General features: G+C 36.2%; 1 protein-coding gene across 1 annotated transcript in view; it reads right to left on the reverse strand.

Annotated features, from left to right (window-relative positions):
- Positions 1 to 21,455, reverse strand: part of LOC123520013 (eukaryotic translation initiation factor 2A-like) — a 59,831-nt gene that overhangs the window by 11,259 nt on the left and 27,117 nt on the right. The window contains exons 8-9 of the mRNA XM_045281805.1: positions 18,703 to 18,853; positions 18,036 to 18,250 (exon numbers count right to left, since the gene is read on the reverse strand). Coding sequence (XP_045137740.1) covers positions 18,036 to 18,250; positions 18,703 to 18,853 — 366 coding nt within the window. The remainder of the gene's footprint in view (positions 1 to 18,035; positions 18,251 to 18,702; positions 18,854 to 21,455) is intronic.

Raw genomic sequence — 21,455 nt, forward strand, 5'->3', positions numbered from 1 at the left:
AATGAGGAAGTGGAGAGAGAAGCATATAGGAATGCAAGAAATAAATATGTTCAAGTGAGAAGAAGGGCACAACAAGAATTTGAACAGAGAATAGTGGAGAATTGTGAAAGTGATCCCAAAATGTTTTATAAATTCATTAATGGTAAATTACAGAAAAAAGACAGTTGATAAATTAAAGGTTGGAGATTATATATATGAAGATACAAGTGTCATTGTTGAAAAATTGAATGAGAATTTCTGCAAAGTATTCACAGAAGAAACACAATTCAATCGACGGATGTTACCTATGACAAGATGGATGCAAGAAATTATAGTAACAAAGAGTGACATTGCAAAAGTTTTGAGTCAATTAGATGTTAACAAGACAATGGGACCAGATGGTGTGTCTGGAAGAATGTTAAAAGAATGTCAAGAGCAGTTGCTAGATCCAATTTTAGATTTAACAAGAACATCTATCAACACGGGACAGGTGCCAGTAGAATGGAAAAGGGCAAATGTAGTACCAGTCTACAAAAGTGGATGTCGCATGGAACCATTGAATTATAGACCTGTTTCTTTGACCAGCATTATGTGTAAGATATGTGAAGAAGTGATCAAAAGCAAGTGGTGTTCCTGGAAAACAAAGAAATACAAAGTGAGAAACAGTTTGGCTTTAGAAAAGGGAAATCGTGTGTATCAAATATGCTATGTTTCTACTCAAGAGTGGTCGATATTTTACAAGAGAGGAATGGATGGGTTGATTGTGTATACCTAGACTTAAAAAAAAGCATTTGATAAAGTACCACATAACAGATTGATGTGGAAGTTAAGTAGTATCGGAGGAATAAGGGGAAATCTGACAGAGTGGATGAGAAATTATTTGACAGGTAGAGAAATGAGGACGGTAGTGAAGGGAGTGAAGTCAGAGTGGAGGAAGGTAACCAGTGGAGTTCCCCAAAGTTCGGTGCTTGGTCCCATTATGTTCCTGATCTATATAAATGACATGCCAGAGGGAGTGAGAAGTTATATGAATATGTTTGCAGATGATGCAAAGATTATGAGGAGAGTGAGGAATATGCATGACTGTAATATACTGCAGAAGGACTTGGACAAAATATATGAATGGAGCAGGACGTGGCAAATGGAATTCAATACCAACAAAAGCTGTGTAATGAGAATGGGTAGAAGTAAATATAGACCACATAAGGACTATCAGCTGGGGGGGAAGACTGTAATTGAAGTCAGTGAAGAAAAAGACTTGGGAGTGACTGTACAGAGTAATCTGTCTCCAGAAAAGCACATTAATAGAATATTTGGAAAAACGTATAGCATGCTCCAAAGTATAGGATGGGCATTTAATTACCTGGACGGAAAATGATAAAGAAATATTGACCACCCTGATTAGGCCACAGTTGGAATATGCATCAGTAATTTGGTCACCATACATGAAGAAACATGTCAAGAAACTGGAAAGAGTGCAGAGGTTAGCAACAAGAATGATACCAGACTTTAAGGAGGTACCATATGAGGTGAGGTTAAATAGGCTGGAATTAAGCATGTTGGAAGAAAGAAGAGTCAGAGGGGATATGATAACAATGTTCAAAACAGTACATGGAGTGGACATATTGGATAGGGAGAACCTGATCATGATGGCATCCAGTAATTACCTAAGAGGACACCCAAAGAAAATACTGAAAGATTCCTGCACGAGCGACACCAAGAAGTATAGCTTCCATATCAGAGCATTGATGCATGGAACAAACTGAGCGTGGATGTGGTGTGTGTGGCGAGTGTCAGTCAAATGAAGGAAAAATTGGACAAGTGTGGACAAAGAGACAGGACATAGAGAACTACGGCTCGGGTCCTGTAATCACAAATAGGTAAATACAAATAGGTAAATACACACACACACACACACATAAGAGAGAAGGTAGAGAAAACAGTGGAGCAAGTGTAACTAAAAGTGATAAGGGCAAGAAACTAAAAATGATGCATACAAACATACATGGGGTTCTATCAAGTAAATTAGAACTAAAAGATTACATAAAAAAAAAAAACCCAGCTATTGTATGCCTGGCTGAAACAAAACTAAATGAAGCAATCAAAATAGACATAGATAATAGATATAACGAATGGAGGAAAGACAGAGAGGGTAAGGGAGGAGGAGGAGTCATGATAATATTAAGGAAAGAGATGGTGGTAAACCAAGTGGAATATGGGGAAGGAAAAGCAGAAGTACTGTATATTAAGACGCATATCAATAAAAAGAGTTAACAATCATTGGAACATATGTGCCACCAAAAACAAATCATGGACCAATCAAGAATATAAAGACATGATTGATGACACAATAAAGAGTCTAACGAGAGTCATTAAAGAAAGGAGAAAAGTGATATTAGTACGAGATTCAACTGTAAAGAAGTGGACTGGGAAAATTATGAAAGTGGTATGGGGGAAGAAGCTTGGAGAGAAAGATTCCTGAACCAAATGATAGATAATATGATGGACCAAAAAGTAAAGGAAAACACAAGATTCAGAGGAAACGACGAACCAGCAAGATTGGACCTGGTTTTTACAAGGGGTATACAAATGAATGATGATATAAGATATAAGTGCCCATTAGGAAAGAGTGACAATGTAATATTAGAAATGGATATAGAAGAGGGAAAAGAAGATAGAGACGAATCATACAAAGGAGACCGATTAAATTACAGAAAGGCTGATATTGAGAATCTCAGAACTATTTCAAATAAGCTAACTGGGAGATGAAAAACTCTGAAAGGGTGCAAGAGAAATATAACTTATTTCTGGAAATATACAAAACAGGAGTTGGGGAATATGTCCCGAAATATAGACCTAAAGAAGAAGGAAAAAAAGATTGATTTAACGCAAGGTGTGCCAGGGCAAAGGAGAAAAGATATGGAGCATGGAAAAGGTGAAGGAGAAATAGAAATGCAGTAAATAAGAAAAACTTCAAGACAGAGAGAAATGAATATGTTAAAGTGAGGAAGGAAGAGGAGAGGAACTATGAAAAGAACATTGTAAAATAATGCAAGGAGCAACCAAAATTGTTCTACAGATTCATCAATGGGAAAATAAAGCAAAAAGAAACAATATAAAGGTTAAAAGGAGAGAATGGGATGGTGGAAGACCCAAAAAGTATGGCAGAACTGTTAAAGAGTAAATTTCAGGAGGTCTTTACTAAGGAATCCAAATTTGAAAGGCCACAGAGTAGTAGAGAGACCGTTTATATGAAAGAGATTAAATTAACCAAGCTTGAAAAAAAAAGAGTTAATGAAGGAATTGGATGAAGAGAAGGCAATGGGACCGAATGAAGTCTCAGGCAGAATACTGAAAGAATGTAGGGAAGAACTAGCAAGTCCTATATACAACATCATAAAATGCTCAATAGAAAATGGAACAGTACCAGTAGAATGGAAAAGAGCTGAGGTGGTTCCCATATAGATAAAAGCAGAGGAAGGAAGAACCTTTAAATTACAGACCGGTATCACTAAATAGTGTAATATGTAAGATGTGTGAAAGAGTAATAAAGAAACAATGGATCAAATTCCTTGAAGACAACAAATTATTATCAAAAAGTCAATCTGGTTTTAGAAAAGGTCGGTCGTGTGTAACAAATTTACTGAGTTTATACTCTAGAATAGTTGATAAAGTACAAGAGAGAGGGATGGGTTGATTGTATTTATTTGGATTTAAAAAAAGCATTTGATAAAGTGCCACATGCAAGATTACTGTGGAAGTTAGAGAAGGGTGGCTTAAAAGGAAGCACATAGAGATGGATGGAAAATTATTTGAGGGGGAGAGAAATAAGGACGGTAGTCAAAGATATGAAGTCCAAGTGGAGAGCAGTAGAAAGAGGAGTGCCGCCGGGGTCAGTATTGGCGCCAATACTTTTTCTCATATATATAAACAACATGCCAGAAGGAGTGAACAGCTACATAAATCTGTTTGCGGACGATGCGAAACTGTGCAGAGTTATAAAGCAAAAGGAGGATTGTGGAATACTGCAAAAAGACCTGAATAAGATCAGGGAATGGAGTAAAAAGTGGGAGATGGAATTCAATGTGGACAAAAGCCATGTCATGGAAATGGGAAAGAGTGAAAGACGACCAGTGGGAATCTATATAAGATAGGAGATGGAGTAGAACTGGAGAAGGTAAAAAAGGAAAAGGATTTGGGAGTGACGATGGAAGAAAATAATCAACCGGTAAGCCATATTGATAGAATTTTCAGAAACATATAATTTGCTAAGGAATATTGGAATAGCAATTTACTACATGGATAAAGAAATTATGAAGAAACTGATAAGTACTATAATAAGACCTAGATTGGAATATGCAGGAGTAGTGTGGACCCCTCACAAAAAGAAATACATAAGGAAGCTGGAAAGACTACAAAAAATGGCTACAAGAATGGTTCCAGAATTTCAAGGGATGACATATGAGGAGAGACTAAAGGCTATGGATCTACCAACCCTGGAACAGAGAAGGGAGAGAGAGATCTGATACAAGTTTATAAATTGATCAACGGAATGGACCAAGTGGATAATGAGAATCTGATCCTGAAAAAAGAATATGACATTCGAAGCACAAGATCGCATAGTAAGAAATTGAGGAAGGGAAGATGTCTAAGAGATATTAAAAAATATAGTTTCCCGCAAAGATGTGTTAAGACTTGGAACAGTTTGAGTGAAGAAGTGGTCTCAGCAACGAGTGTGCATAGTTTTAAAGAAAAATTGGATAAGTGTAGATATGGAGATGGTGCCACACGAGCATAAAGCCCAGGTCCTGTAAAACTACAACTAGGTAAATACACACACACACACACACACACACACACACACACACACACACACACACACACACACTACTAGGTAAATACACACATGGGAATGAAACAATGTAAAACAGGATAAAGAGCTCCAGAAATTGAAAGAAAGGATAAAAAGAGTGGAAGAAAACAAAACTAGGCTAAGAACTGAAAATGAAGAATTAAAAGTGTAAATAGCTAACTACAAGAAATTGATGGAAGAAGGACTCGGTAAAGTCGAGAAAGAAAAAGAGAAGCTAAAAGATCTAGTTAACAAAGAAGAAGGAAGAATACAAGACGTGATTAAAAAAGAAGTACAGGCATGGAGAACCCAAGATAAGAAAGACAAGGAATCATTTCAGAAAGTATTTCAAGAACAGTTAAAAGAAAGAGATGAAAATACGACAAACAAATTGATAGGAGTTTTCAAGAAAAAAGGAAATTTAGTAAGAGAAATTGCAGAAAAAAAAGTGTAATTATTTTTGGACTGAAAGAAAAAAAATTTAAATATAGACCAAGAAGGGAAAAGGACGAAATGAAATCAGTAAAAGACCTACTAAAACATCAAAATGATGAGGATAGACAGAACTTAGAAGAGGAAGTAGAAGAAATCCATAAAATGGGACCATATCAAGAAGGAACAGTGAGACCAATTAAGATATTACTAAAATCACAAGCAGCAGCAGAAGAAGTACTATATAGAAAAACAAAACTCAGAGAAACTGAAGGTTGCAAAGATATATATATATATATATATATATATATATATATATATATATATATATATATATATATATATATATATATATATATATATATATATATATATATAGCGAAAAAATAGAAATGAGGAGGAAAGGAAGAGACACAAAGAACTGGTGGAAGAAGCAAGAGAAAAAATAATGAAAGGTCAGAGGAGGAGAAGAAGGCATTTTTTGGAGAATTATAGGAGACAGGATAAGGAAATGGTATATAAAAGAGAAGGAAGAGAAAAAAATGGAGCAAGTTTAACTAAAAATTATAAGAACAAGAGATTAAAAATGATGTATACAAACATAGATGGGATTTTATCTAGTAAATTAGAATTAAGAAATTATATAAAGAAAGAAGAACCAGATATTGCATGCCTGGTGAAAACAAAGTTAAATGAGGCAATCAAAATAGACATAGATAAAAGGTATAATATATGGAGGAGAGATAGAGTGGGTAAAAGAGGAGGAGGAGTCATGATGATGTTAAGGAAGGAGATAGTGGTAAATCAAGTGGAGTTTGGCGAAGGAAAATCAGAAATACTGTATATTAAGATACATATTAATAAAAAGGAGTTAACAATCATTGGAACATATGTGCCACCAAAAACAAACTCATGGACTAACTAAGAATATAAAGACATGATAAATGACAAAATAAGGAGTCTTACAAGAATCATTAAAGAAAGGAGATTTCAACTGTAAGGAGGTGGACTGGGAAAATTATGAAAGTGGTATGGGGGAAGATGCCTGGGGAGATAGATTCCTGAACCTAATGATATATAATTTGATGATCCAAAGAGTAAAGGAAAACACAAGATTCAGAGGAAACGATGAGCCGGCGGGATTGGACCTAGTTTTTACAAGGGATATACAAATTAACGATGATATAAGATATAAGTGTCCATTGGGGAAGAGTGACCATATAATATTAGAAATGGATATAGAAGAAGGAAAGGAAGATAGAGATGAATCATACAAAGAAGACTGATTAAATTACAGAAAGGCTGATATTGAGAACCTCAAGAGCTATTTTAAAAACATTAACTGGGAGGAGATGGAAAACTCAGAAACGGTTCAAGAGAAATATAACTTATTTTTGGAAATATACAAAACAGGAGTCAGGGAATATGTCCCAAAATATAGACCTAAAGAAGAAGGAAAGAAAGATTGGTTTAATGCAAGATATGCTAGGGCAAAGGAGAAATGAGATGGAGCATGGAAAAGGTCGAGAAGAAACAGAAATCCAAAAAATAAGGAAAACTTCAAAACAGCAAGAAATGAATATGCTAAGGTGAGAAAGGAAGAAGAAAGGAACTATGAAAAGGACATTGTCAAAAAATGTAAGGAACAACCAAAATTGTTCTACAGATTCATAAATGGAAAAATAAGACAAAAAGAAACAATAGAAAGGTTAAAAGGAGAGAACGGAATGGTGGAAGACCCGAAAAGTATGGCAAAACTGTTAAATAGTAAATTTCAGGAGGTCTTTACTAAGGAATCCAAATTTGAAAGACCACAGGGTAATAGAGAGAGACTGTCCATATGAAAGAGATTAAAGTAACCCAGCTTGAAATAAAAAAGTTGATGACGGAACTAGATGAGGGAAAGGCAATGGGACCGGATGAAGTCTCAGGCAGAATACTGAAAGAATGTAGGGAAGAACTAGCAAGTCCTATATACAACATCATAAAATGCTCAATAGAAAATGGAACAGTGCCAGTGGAGTGGAAAAAAGCTGAGGTGGTTCTCATATATAAGAGCAGAAGGAAGGAAGAACCTTTAAATTACAGACCGGTATCACTAATTAGTGTAATATGCAAGATGTGTGAAAAAGTAATAAAGAAGCAATGGATTGAGTTTCTTGAAGACAACAAATTATTATCAAATAGCCAATTTGGTTTTAGAACAGGTCGGTGTTGTGTAACAAATTTATTGAGTTTCTACTCTAGAATAGTTGATAAAGTACAAGAGAGAGATGGATGGATTGACTGTATTTATTTAGATTTAAAAAAGGCGTTTGATAAAGTGCCACATGAAAGATTACTATGGAAGTTAGAGGAGAAGGGTGACTTAAGAGGAAGCACATTGAGATGGATGAAAAATTACTTGAGGGGGAGAGAAATAAGGACGCTAGTTAAAGATATGAAGTCCTAGTGGAGAACAGTAGACAGCAGAGTGCCACAGGTGTCAGTATTGGCGCCAATAATTTTACTCGTATATATAAATGACATGCCACAGGGAGTGAACAGCTACATAAATCTGTTTGCGGACAATGCGAAACTGTGCAGAGTCATTAAACAAAAAGAGGATTGTGAAATACTGCAGGAAGACTTAAACAAGATCTGGAAATGGAGTAAAAAATGGGAGATGGAATTCAATGTGGACAAAAGGCATGTCATGGAAATGGGAAAAAGTGAAGGACTACCAGTGGGAATCTATAAGATGGGAGATGGAGTAGAACTAGAAAAAGTAAAAAAGGAAAAGGACTTGGGAGCGACGATGGAAGAAAACAATCAAACGGTAAGCCATATTGATAGAATTTTCAGAGAGACATATAATTTGCTAAGCAGTATTGGATTAGTACTTCACTATATGGACAAAGAAATGATGAAGAAATTGATAAGTACTAAAATAAGACCCAGACTGGAATATGCAGAAGTTGTGTGGACCCACCATAAAAAGAAACACATAAGGAAATTTGAGAGACTACAAAAAATGGCTACAAGAATGGTTCCAGAATTTAAAGGGATGACATATGAGGATCTACCAACCCTGAAACAGAGAAGAGAGAGAGGGGATCTGATACAAATTTATAAATTGATCAACGGAATGGATGAAGTGGATAATGAGAAACTAATCTTGAGAGAAGAATATGACTTTAGAAGCACAAGATCGCATAGTAAGAAACTGAGGAAGGAAAATGTCTGAGAGATGTTAAAAAGATGTGTTGAGACTTGGAACAGTTTGAGTGAGGAAGTGGTGTCAGCAACGAGTGTGCATAGATTTAAAGAAAAATTGGATAAGTCTAGATATGGAGACGGGGCCACATGAGCATAAAGCCCAGGCCCTGTAAAACTACAACTAGGTAAATACAACTAGGTAAATACACAAACATACACACACACACACACACACACACACACACACACACACACACAGCAGCGAGGCAAATGGGCTAGCCTCTTAATGTGTAGCTCCTGTTCACCTAGCAGTAAATAGGTACGGGATGTAACTCAAGGGGTTGTGGCCTCGCTTTCCTGGTGTGTGGAGTGTGTTGTGGTCTCAGTCCTACCCGAAGATCGGTCTATGACAAACAAAATGATAGCAGTCCTCAAGACAAAAGAAAATCTAGTTAGAGAAATTGCAGAAAAAAAGAAGAGTGTAATCGTATTTGGAATAAAAGAAAAAAAATATAAAATATAGACCAAGAAGAGAAAAAGAAGAAATGAAATCAGTCAAAGACCTACTAAAATATCTAAACGACGACGATAGGCAGAACTTAGAAGAGAAAGTAGAAGAAATAAACAGAATGGGACCATATCAAGAAGGAAAAACAAGACCAATTAAAATACTACTAAAATCACAAGCAACAACAGAAGAAATATTATATAGAACAACAAAACTTAGAGAAACAGAAGGCTGCAAGGATATCTATGTAAAGAAAAATAGAAATGAGGAAGAAAGGAAGAGATACAATGAACTGGCGGCAGCAGTAAGGGAAAAAATAATGAAAGGTCAGAAGAGGAAAAAAAGGCATTTTTTTGGAGAATTCTAGGAGACAGGATAAGGAGATGGTATATAAACAAGAAGGAAGAGAAAAAAATGGAACAAGTTTAACTAAAAATGATAAAGGCAAGAGACTAAAAATGATGTATACGAACATAGACGGGGTTTTATCAAGTAAATTAGAATTAAGAGATTACATAAAGAAAGAAAATCTGGATATTGTAGGCCTGGCTGAAACAAAACTAAATGAGGCAATCAAAATAGACTTGGATAATAGGTATAATGTATGGAGAAGAGACAGAGAGGGTAAAGGAGGAGAAGTCATGATAATGTTAAGGAAGGAGATAAACCAAGTAGAATGTGGGAAGGAAAAGCAGAAGTACTGTATGTTAAGATGCATATTAATATAAAAGAGTTAACAATCATTGTAACATATGTGCCACCAAAAACAAATTCATGGACCAATCAAGAATATAAAGACATGATAGAAGACACAGTAAGGAGTCTAACGAGAATTGTTAAAGAAAGGAGAAAAGTGATATTAGTAGGAGATTTCAACTGTAAAGAAATGGACTGGGAAAATTATGAAAGTGGTATCGGGGAAGAAGCCTGGGGAGAAAGATTCCTGAACCTAATGATAGACAATATGATGGACTAGAGAGTAAAGGAATGCACAAGATTCATAGGAAACGACGAGCCAGCAAGATTGGACCTAGTTTTTACAAGGGGTATACAAATGAATGATGATCTAAGATATAAGTGCCCACTGGGAAAGAGTGACCATGTAATATTAGAAATGGATATAGAAGAGGGAAAGGAAGATAGAGACAATTCATACAAAGGAGACAGATTAAATTACAGAAAGGCTGATATTGAAAATCTCAAGAACTATTTTAAAAATGTAAACTGGGAGGAGATGGAAAACTCAGAGACGGTGCAAGAGAAGTATAACTTATTTTTGGAAATATACAAAACAGGAGACAGGGAATATATTCCGAAACATAGACCTAAAGAAGAAAGAAAGATGGATTGGTTTAATGCAAGGTGTGCTAGGGCAAAGGAGAAAAGAGATGGAGCATGGAAAAGGTGGAGGAGAAATAGAAATCCAGTGAATAAGGAAAACTTCAAGGCAGAGAGAAATGAATATGTTAAGGTGAGGAAGGAAGAAAAAAAGAACTTTGCAAAGGACATTGTCGAAAAATGTAAGGAGCAACCAAAATTGTTCTATAGATTCATAAATGGAAAAATTAGGCAAAAAAGAAACAATTGAAAGGTTAAAAGGAGAGAATGGGATGATGGAAGACCCAAAAAGTATGGCAGAACTATTAAATAATAAATTCCAGGAGGTCTTTACTAAGGAATCCAAATTTGAAAGGCCACATGGTAATAGAGAGACAGTCTATATGAAAGAGATTAAAGTAACCAAGCTTGAAATAAAAGAGTTAATGAAGGAACTGGATGAAAAGAAGGCAATGGGACCAGATGAAGTCTCAGGCAGAATACTGAAAGACTGTAGGGAAGAACTATTAAGTCTTATATACAACATCATAAAATGCTCAATAGAAAATGGAACAGTACCAGTAGAATGGAAAAGAACTGAGTTGGTTCCCACATATAAGAGCAGAAGGAAGGAAGAACCTTTAAATTACAGACCGGTATCACTAACAAGTGTAATATGCAAGATGTATGAAAGAATAATAAAGAAACAATGGATCGAGTTCCTTGAAGACAACAAATTAATATCAAATAGCCAATTTGGTTTTAGAAAAAGACGGTCGTGTGTAACTAATTTATTGAGTTTCTATTCTAGAATAGTTGATAGAGTACAAGAGAGAGAGGGATGGGTTGACTGTATTTATTTGGATTTAAAAAAGGCCTTTGACAAAGTGCCACATGCAAGATTACTATGGAAGTTACAGGAGAAGGGTGGCTTGAAAGAAAGCACATTGAGATGGATAGAAAACTATTTGAGGGGGAGAGAAATAAGGATGGTAGTTAAAGATATGAAGTCCAAGTGGAGAGCAGTAGAAAGCGGAGTGCCACAGAGGTCAGTATTGGCACCAATACTTTTCCTCATTTATATTAACGACATGCCAGAAGGAGTGAACAGCTACCCTGGAACAAAGAAGGGAGAGAGGAGATCTGATACAAGTTTATAAATTGATCAACGGAATGGACCAAGTGGATAATGAGAAACTGATCCTGAGAGAAGAATATGACAACCGAAGCACAAGATCGCATAGCAAAAAGCTGAGAAAAGGAAGATGTCTGAGAGATGTTAAAAAATATTGTTTCCCGCAAAGATGTATTGAGACGTGGAACAGATTAAATGAAGAAGTAGTGTCTGCAATGAATGTGTATACTTTTAAAGTAAGATTGGATAAGTGTAGATATGGAGACGGGGCCACACGAGCATAAAGCCCAGGCCCAGTAAAACTACAACTAGGTAAATACACACACACACACACACACACACACACACACACACACACACACACACACACACACACACACACACACACACACACAACTTATAAAAATGGATTTTAGTTTATGCAAACAGTGTTAATTATTTAGCTCTAATTAAAGAAGAAAGCACATTGAGATGGATAGAAAATTATTTGAGGGGGAGAGAAATAAGGACGGTAGTTAAAGATATGAAGTCCAAGTAGAGAGCAGTAGAAAGCGGAGTGCCACAGGGGTCAGTATTAGCACCAATACTTTTCCTCATTTATACTAACGACATGCCAGAAGGAGTGAACAGCTACCCTGGAACAAAGAAGGGAGAGAGAGATCTGATACAAGTTTATAAATTGATCAACGGAATGGACCAAGTGGATAATGAGAAACTGATCCTGAGAGAAGAATATGACATTCGAAGCACAAAATCGCATAGTAAAAAGCTGAGAAAAGGAAGATGTCTGAGAGATGTTAAAAAATATAGTTTCCTGCAAAGATGTATTGAGACATGGAACAGTTTAAATGAAGAAGTAGTGTCTGCAACGAGTGTGCATACTTTTAAAGTAAGATTGGATAAGTGTAGATATGGAGATGGGGCCACATGAGCATAAAGCCCAGGCCCTGTAAAACTACAACTAGGTAAATACAACTAGGTAAATACACACACAGACGGAGCGCAGCCGTTGAGCAGGACACATGCATCTGAGCAGCTCGCAGAGATTACTACAAAAGGAATTGGACTCAGGCCTAGACGTATGTATAGGGGGAGAGGGGCCATAGGTTCTCATATCTCCAAATTAAATAAGTGTTGGATCACATATAGCTAAAGAATGATTAATGAGAGAGAGATAGAACCAAGAAGCGCTGCCAGGCACTTGGTGGAATCAAAACATACGCCGAGTGAAAACCAACACTTTATAGAAACCCCTATTGGTCTTAAGGAAATTGACTGATGATACTATGGAAAAGGATTTCTCAGGTTTTCAGGATGAATGAGGTAATATGAGAAGGCTTATTAATGTAGAAAGAGAATTAAGATATATGAAGGAAGTGATGTCCAGTCTCATGGAGAAACAAGACCGACTGCTAACGGAGAACACAGCCCTGATATTGAGAGTAGCTGAATGTGAGAAGGTCAGTGCAATAAACCAGTAAATGAAAGAGGAAATAAGGAAGCAAAATGATATTCTAAAGACCACATGCCAAAATCATGAAAGCTCTTTAAAGAGTTTGCAGGATAAAGTGCAGGATGGGATTACAGACAGGGCAGCAGGTGGTCTAGGTGATAACAATTTGAAAGAACTAAGAAATGAATGGAAACAGGAGCAAGAAGAGGAAAAAGTCAAATTTTCAGAAGTGGTAAGGAGACAAATTCAGGAGAACACAAAAGTCGTTGTAATAGAAGTTATCAAGGAAAAGGAAGATTTGGTGCAGGATGCAGTGGACAAGAAAAAAAGCTTCATGATTTACGGGATGAGGGAAAAGAAAAATCCAAATAAATTCACAAGAGAACGTGAAGAAAGGGAAATGGCCAAAACTTTTATCAAACGAGTACAAGACAGCACACAAGAATTTGACCAGGAGGTGGAGGAAGTGATTAGGCTAGGAATGTACAGTGAAGGGGGTAGGAGACCAATGAAGGTGAGAATGAGATCTCAAGTGGCCGTAGAGGAAATTATGGCTAGAAAAGGGAAGCTGGCTGATGATGTGGATCACAAGGAAATACAGATAAAAAGAGATATGAACTTAGAGGAAAGGGAAAAGGAGAAAGTGCAAGGAAGTAAAGCTAAGGAAAAAAATGAGAAAAGGACAGAGATAGAGAAGAAGATTTTTTACTGGAGGATTCTGGATATGAGACTAAAGAAGTGATACCTAAGGAAAAGAGAGGAGGTGGTGGAGGAGGCAATAAATTAAGAGTGACTTATACTAACATAGATGGGTTGTTATCAAGCATATTGGAAGTTAGGGATTATTTGAAAGAGAAAAAGCCGGATGTAATGTGCATCATTGAAACAAAACTGAAAAAAAGAGATCCCTGTCAACTTTAAAGAGGAGGGACAGGAAGGATAAAGGGGAAGGAGGAGTGCTAATAATGGTTCGTGATAATATATATGTGTGGAGAATGTGCAATATGGTGAGGACAAAGTGGAAGTAATGGGAGTAACAATCAGAACAGAAGATTTGAAGAAAAGAAAAATTATAGTAACATAATCATGTTCCACCAAAGACTAATACATGGGGATCAGAAGAGCATAAAGATATGTAAAGAGAGGTGATAAAGTGCCTAGATAACATGAAGAAAAGATAGAAGAATACTCTTAGTTGGAGACTTTAACTGTAAAAAAATAAACTGGAGAGAGATGGAAGTAATGGATAATGCTGGGCAGTGGAGTGAGAAAGTGTTACAGTTAACTATGGTTAATACAATGGACCAGTGGGTGGAGAAGTCAACAAGGTACAGGGGGGAAAAAGAACCATCGTTGCTTGACCTAGTTTTCACAAAGAAACCAGTGTCCCCTCCAATCATACAATACCTTAGTCCAATGGGGAAAAGTGATCATGTGACATTAGAGATGCAAATGCAGGAGGAAGATGAGATAAGTTACAGAGATGACTATAAAGGAGAGAGATTAAATTATGCAAGAGCAGAGTTTTTAAAAATTAAAGAGTTATTTTGCTGATATTGAGTGGAGTAATATTATGTGCAGAAAGACTGTACAAGAGATATATGACATACTCTTACAGAAAAACAATGAAGGAGTAAAAAAAGTTTGTTCCTGTTTATAGAGTTCAGAAAAAAAATACATGCTTGGTACAATGCTATAGTCTGACCAGCCTTAATTTACGGCCTTGGGGGGTCGAGTGTCTCTGTACAGTGTTGCCACGTTTTCACTACTGTTCTGTTAATCTCTCTCTCTCTCTCTCTCTCTCTCTCTCTCTCTCTCTCTTACTAAAGAATCAAAGGTAAGCAGAGAGAGTCATTTATAATTATATATATATATATATATATATATATATATATATATATATATATATATATATATATATATATAAGTGAGTGGCACAAGGTCAGTCACGTCGCCACCACAATGTGTCAAGGCTACCAGCTGGGTGTGGAAGAGTTGTCGCTCACAAGTGAAAAATGCTGCTTTTTTTTTTCACTTAGGTATTGGCATATACCTACTAATTTGTAAAAATAGAAACTACACATTAGCTTTGCTTACGAATTATGAATGCGATTATGCCTTACCCTTGAAATTACTGTAAAAGCCAGTAAATGTGAGCATTTTATCTTATAATTATAGCAACATCTGGTACTACAAGGTGAGGCTATTCAGCCTGGCCAAGCTGGGTTCATCAGTATTGCCGCCACTCACAAGACTTCTACTATTTTTTTCTTTTTTACTTTGGATAATAGATTATTTCATTTTTTCCATGCTCATTATCTTATATCTGTAACGCTGATATTATTACACACCCTAAACATACGCTAAGTACCATTATAAGTTACTACAGTTGATATCAGCAACACTGTTGAATATGTATGCCATGTTTGTATGGTACTATATAGTTTTTTATGCATATGATGGTTACTGTTGATTCAGCCATCTATATACACAAGTCGAAATTTTACACATCTGAATTGATGGTATTTGCGATGCCTTGTATACCAATAACTTCCATTTCACAACGCATTTTTTGGAAACGTGGCACCACTGTAGAGTTCCCCTTGTCCCCCCATAGCCGTAAATTAAGCTCGGACAGACTTATAGATGCATGCAAGCAAAAAAAGCAAAGGATACATCATGGAAGAAACTCTTTAAGCAGGGAAATGATTATAACAGTCAGCAGTACAAAGATGCTAGAAATGAATATATTAGAGTAAGGAGAGAGGAAGAAAGAAATTTTGAGAAGGATATAGTGGATAAAAGCAAGGATGAACCCAAACTTTTCTGCAAGTTTATAAACAGCAAAACAAAGAATAAGGAAACAATTGAAAAAATAATTAAAGAAGGGAAGACATACTAAATAGAGAAGGAAATGTGTGAAATAATGAATGAGAGCTTCAAAACGGTATTCACTGCAGAAGATAATTTCACAGAACCTAATAGGACATTGGATTGCCAAGGATTACAGGAGATTGCAGTGCACAAAGAGGATATTGGAAGATTACTGGATAAGCAATGGGGCCAGATGGTGTATCAGGCTGGGTGTTAAAAGAATGTAAAGAGAAATTACTGGATCCAATTTGGGAAATAATTAAAAATTCAATAAATGAAGGGAATGTTCCACTAGAGTGGAAGAGAACCGACGTAATACTGATATTTAAAGGAGGAAAGGCAATTGAACCACTAAATTACAGACCAGTGCCACTTACAAGTGTCGTAGGGAAGTTATGTGAAGCAATTATCAAAGAAAAATGGGTTAAATTTCTAGAAGAGGAGCATGTCATATCGAACAGACAATTTGGGTTCAGGACAGGGCGGTCATGTGTATCAAACTTATTAAGCTTCTACTCGAGTTATTGCAGGACTGGAAAACAGAGATGGATGGGTAGACACAATATACCTTGACATTAAAAAGGCTTTTGATAAAGTCCCTCATGGAAGATTTCTTTGGAAACTAGAGTACATAGGAGGACTGCGTGGAACCTTGCTCAAATGGACAAGAGATTATTTCATGGATAGGGAAATGAGAACTGTGATTAGAGATACATACTCATCTTGGGTTTAAAGTAACTAGTGGAGTGCCACAAGGGTCAGTGTTAGCCCCATTATGTTTCAAGTTTATGTAAACGACATTCACATTGGGATAAACAGTTACATAAATTTATTCACTGATGATGCAAAGCTGCTAAGAATTATCAAAACCAGAGAGGACTGTCTGCTGTTGCAGGAAGATATAAACAAGATCTATGAGTGGAGCAAGAAGTGAAAATTGAAGTTTAATGCCAAGAAATGTCACATAATGGAACTAGGAAAGAGTAAGAGAAGACCAGTATGGAACTATTTGATGGGAGAAGAACAAATAATGAAGACTAAAGAGGAAAAAGATTTGGGAGTGATTATACAGGAAAATCTGAGCCCTGAAAAACACATAAGCAAGATATTTGGACTATCATATAAAATGTTGACTAATATAAGAGTGGCATTTCATTACATGGATAAAGATATGATGGAAAAAATCATCATAAGCATGATACACCCAAGGCTGGAATATGCAGCAGTGGTATGGTCTCCAAGCTCTAAAAAGGATATAAGAAAATTGGAAAGGATACAGAAGATTGCTACAAAGATGGTACCGGTACTAAAGGACATCACATATGAAGAACGACTGAAGGAAATGGGACTGCCAACCTTACAAGATAGAAGAGAACGTGAAGACCTAATAACAATGTATAAGATAGTAAATGATATTGATAAGATAGACAAAGAAGACCTGGAGCTGTTGACAGAAGAAGATGGAAGGACAAGAAGACATGAAAAGAAGATCAGGATGAGGCAGTGTGTGAATGATATTGGAAAATACAGTTTTCCATACAGAACGGTGAAAAAATGGAATGCATTGGATAATGAAGTTGTTACAGCACATAGTGTGCATAACTTAAAGAAAATTAGATAAATGGAGATATGGAGACAGGTCACAATGAGCCCGCTGAAATCCTGTACGATACAACTAAGTAAATACAGGTACGTAAATACGCACAAACTCTTATAAATATACCCACAAGTATTCTTTAGATCTCTAGATTGAAAGTACTATTCCTCATTGACCACACTGCACAAAGATCAGTTGCTCAGTATACCAAAATCTTTCCACAAGAGGTCCCAATATTATCACTCTGCAGCACCATCCCCCTTCTCTTTCCAACATCTAATCTGATATATTGATTGGATAAGGCATGGATGAAAATTCTTTCAATCTTTTGAGAGTTGTGTCACCATTTCAATACTTATGACTACTCCATTCCTCTCTATTATGTTCATCCACTCTTTTAAATTCAAACATCCTTACATCTTACAACAGACCTAGTTCTCTTCACCAATTACCAACAATCTTCATCAGTCACCCTCTCTCTTCTACTCTAAAATATCACAGCACTGCCTTCTTTGCTCCTTCAGATCTGCTAGCAATAATTAACATGATATGGTAATCTTATAAAAATCTTTTAAATGATCTTTCTTTAAATTAACTAATATTTTTTTCTTGACAACTTTAAGTATAGATCTAAAATCACAAATTCAACCATCTGGCAGAAACAAATCTTGGGAATTTTCTGGATCTTACCTCATATCTTGGAGAAATGTTTCCAAATCCTCCAATCAGAACAATATTTCCAACTGGATTGACAATAACAGTGTTTCTGGCTCCCTCTCCAAATTCAGAAACAACTTCACACTTATGGTTGAACATTGTAGCTTTGGACGGCATTGTTCCATAAACAACGAAGAATTCTTGGCCATTTGGGCACCAAGACACAGAGTGAATATTTCCAGATTTTGCTGTAGAAAAAAAAATTAAGTGTAATGTTAACTGATAATACTCCATGCATAAACAAGAAATATGTAAGGAATGAAGAGTTAACAATCTATGTAGTTCCTTCTTTACAAAACTGATTGCCACAAAACTTATCAAACAAAGAGTGTTGCTAATGATTCAAGTGGTGGCCAGCTTACAAGAAATATGTTTCCAAAATCATGCAAGTGATTCATAATTCACAGAAATATACAGGTAAGTAAACACTTTGCCTATTCTAAAAAGGAATCTATTATATTACATTATAGCAGGATGCAGGGTTTTCCAAGCCTATATCATTAAAATAATAAGTGATTCTATTTTTATTTTCAACACCACTATCATGTTTTGCCCACTTACATGGTAAAGAAAAATGTCTGAACCTACAGACTACAATATCATAATGCTGCACCTGTAATGACAAGAGTAAATAACTTACAAAAAGTTATCCTTGATGAGTCTCCTTGGGTGCTGAGATAAAAAAGCATTTGCTCCCCATAATAAGATGTGCCTGATTTGTCAACTTCAGCCACAGTCAGAAGCAAACAAGCTGTGGACTGCTTGTTCCAATATGTGTTCACACTGTCAGCCTGTACAAAAGAAATAACTTATCAGCTAATAAATGAAAAAATACCAGATAGAAATAAAATAAGCTGGACTTTTTATTCATAAAAACCTTGTAAAATAATCTTTTATAAATGTAAAAGCTTAAACTACTGATACAGGGCAGAGTTCTTCAAAGTACACATCAGGACCCTGTACTAGGTCACTAGCTCTTTTATATTAGGTCACCACATCATAGACAGATATATAAACAGCAAGTGAAATGTAATAACATGTATTTATCAAGTTGTATTGTACAGGGTTTGAGTGGGGCTCATAGTGTCCTGTCTCCATATCTCCATTTATCTAATTTTTCCTTAAAGTTATGCAAATTATGTGCTGTAACAACTTTATTATGTAATACATTCCACTTCTCCACCGTTCTGTGTGGAAAACTGTATTTTCCAATATCCTTCACACACTGACTCATCCTAATCTTCTTTACATATCCTCTTGTCCTTCTATCTTCTGTCACCAGCACCAGGTCTTCTTTGTCTATCTTTTCAATGCCACTGACTATCTTCTACATTGTTATTAGGTCCCCTCCTCGTCCTCTTCTATCATGTAAGGTTGGTAGTCCCATTTCCTTCAATCATTCTTCATATGTTAGGTCCTTTAGTTCCGACACCATCTTTGTAGCAATCTTCTGTATCCTTTCTAATCTTCTTATATCCTTTCTAGAACTCAGATACCACACCACTGCTACATATTCCAGCCTTGTACGTATCATGCTTGTCATGATTTTTTACATCATATCTTTGTCCATGTATTGAAATGCCACTCTTATATTAGTCAACATTTTATATAACCCAAATATCTTGCTTATGTGTTTTTCGGGGATCAGATTTTCCTGTATAATTACTCCCAGATCTTTTTCCTCTTTAGTTTTCATTATTTGTTTCTCTCCCATCAAATAGTTCCATACCATTTTTCTTTCGCTCGTTCATAGTTCCATTATGTGACGTTTCTTGACAATAAACTCCAATTTCCACTTCCTACTCCACTCATAGATCTTGTTTATATCTTCCTGCAACAGCAGACAGTCCTCCCTGGTTTTGATAACTCTTAGCAACTTTGCATCATCAGCAAATAAGTTAATATAACTGTTTGCCCCAATGTGAATGTCATTTACATAAATCTGAAACATAATGGGGGCTAACACTGACCCTTGTGGCACTCTGCTCGTCAATTTACCCCAAGATGAGTATGTATCTCTGATCACAGTTCTCATCTCCTTATCCTTCAAATAATCTCTTGTCCATTCTAGCAAGGTTCCTCGCAGTCCTCCTATGTTCTCTAGTTTCCAAAGCAGTCATCCATGAGGGACTTTATCAAAAGCCTTTTTTATATCCAGGTATATTGTGTCCACCTATCGGTCTCTGTTTTCCAGTCCTGTAATAACTCTCGAGTAGAAGCTTAATAAGTTTGATACATAAGACCGCCCTGTCCTATATGACTTGTTCCTCTTCTAGATGTTTAACCCATTTTCTTTGATAATTATTTCACACAACTTCCCCAAAACACTTGTAAGTGACACTGGTCTGTAGTTTATTGGTTTAGTTGCTTTTCCTCCTTTAAATATCAGTATTATGTTGGCTCTCTTTCATTTTAGTGGAACTTTCCCTTCATTTAGTGAACTTTTAATTATATCCCAAATTGGATCTGGTAGTTGCAATACAATGTCCTATTAGTTTCTATGAAATTTTCTTCTGCAGTGAACACCATTTTGAAGCCTCTCATTCATTATTTCACACACTTCCTTCTCTATTTGGTATGTCTTCCTTCCTTTAATTATTTTCTATTATTTCCTTGTTCTTTGTTTTGCCATTTATAAACTTGTAGAAAAGTTTGTCTTCATCTTTGCTTTTATTCACCACATCTTTCTCAAAGTTTCTGTTCTGCCTCTCTCCTTACTCTAATATACAGTAATACTTTGAGATACGAATGTTCCAACATACAATTTTTTTTATGTACGACAAAAAATTTCATATAATTTACAAGTCAAAATACAAAGATATTTTTAAGATACGAATAGCCATCGGTAGGTGGCGCAGCGATTGCTCGGCTACCCGCGTCCACCCAAACATTCAGTTCGCGTTGTGTGTCGTTGTTCATCTTTTGTGCATGTACATGTCTGAGCTCCTCGGCAGTGTGTATTTTTTCCTAAGTTTTGTGAACTCAAGACCTTGTGATTATGGGCTCCAAAAGTAAAAATAAGAAGGCTGAAAAAAAGAAACTTAAAAGAGTCTCGCAATGGATATGAAACACAAGAAAATTGCAAAATATGAATGTGGTGTGCGTATCTGTGACTTGGCCCTGTGCGCTAATGCTAGTAGTAACTGTAAAGTCAAACCATTGTTGGTGTATCATTCTGAGAACCCAAGGGCCTTTAAAGCACATAATGTGTTAACCCCTTCAATACGGTGACGCCTATGTAGGCGTCATGAAGCCCCAGTAGCAAATACAGTGACGCCTACGTAGACGTCATATTTCTTTTCTGAGCTTTCTTCAGTTCAGTTGTCCCGTATAGTGTGTTGGATACCAACTACACACGCCGTATGCTGTCCTTGAAATCCTAGTGCTCCTCCC

Source organism: Portunus trituberculatus, chromosome 46, assembly GCF_017591435.1.
Source record: "Portunus trituberculatus isolate SZX2019 chromosome 46, ASM1759143v1, whole genome shotgun sequence".
Taxonomy (NCBI): Eukaryota; Metazoa; Arthropoda; class Malacostraca; order Decapoda; family Portunidae; genus Portunus; species Portunus trituberculatus.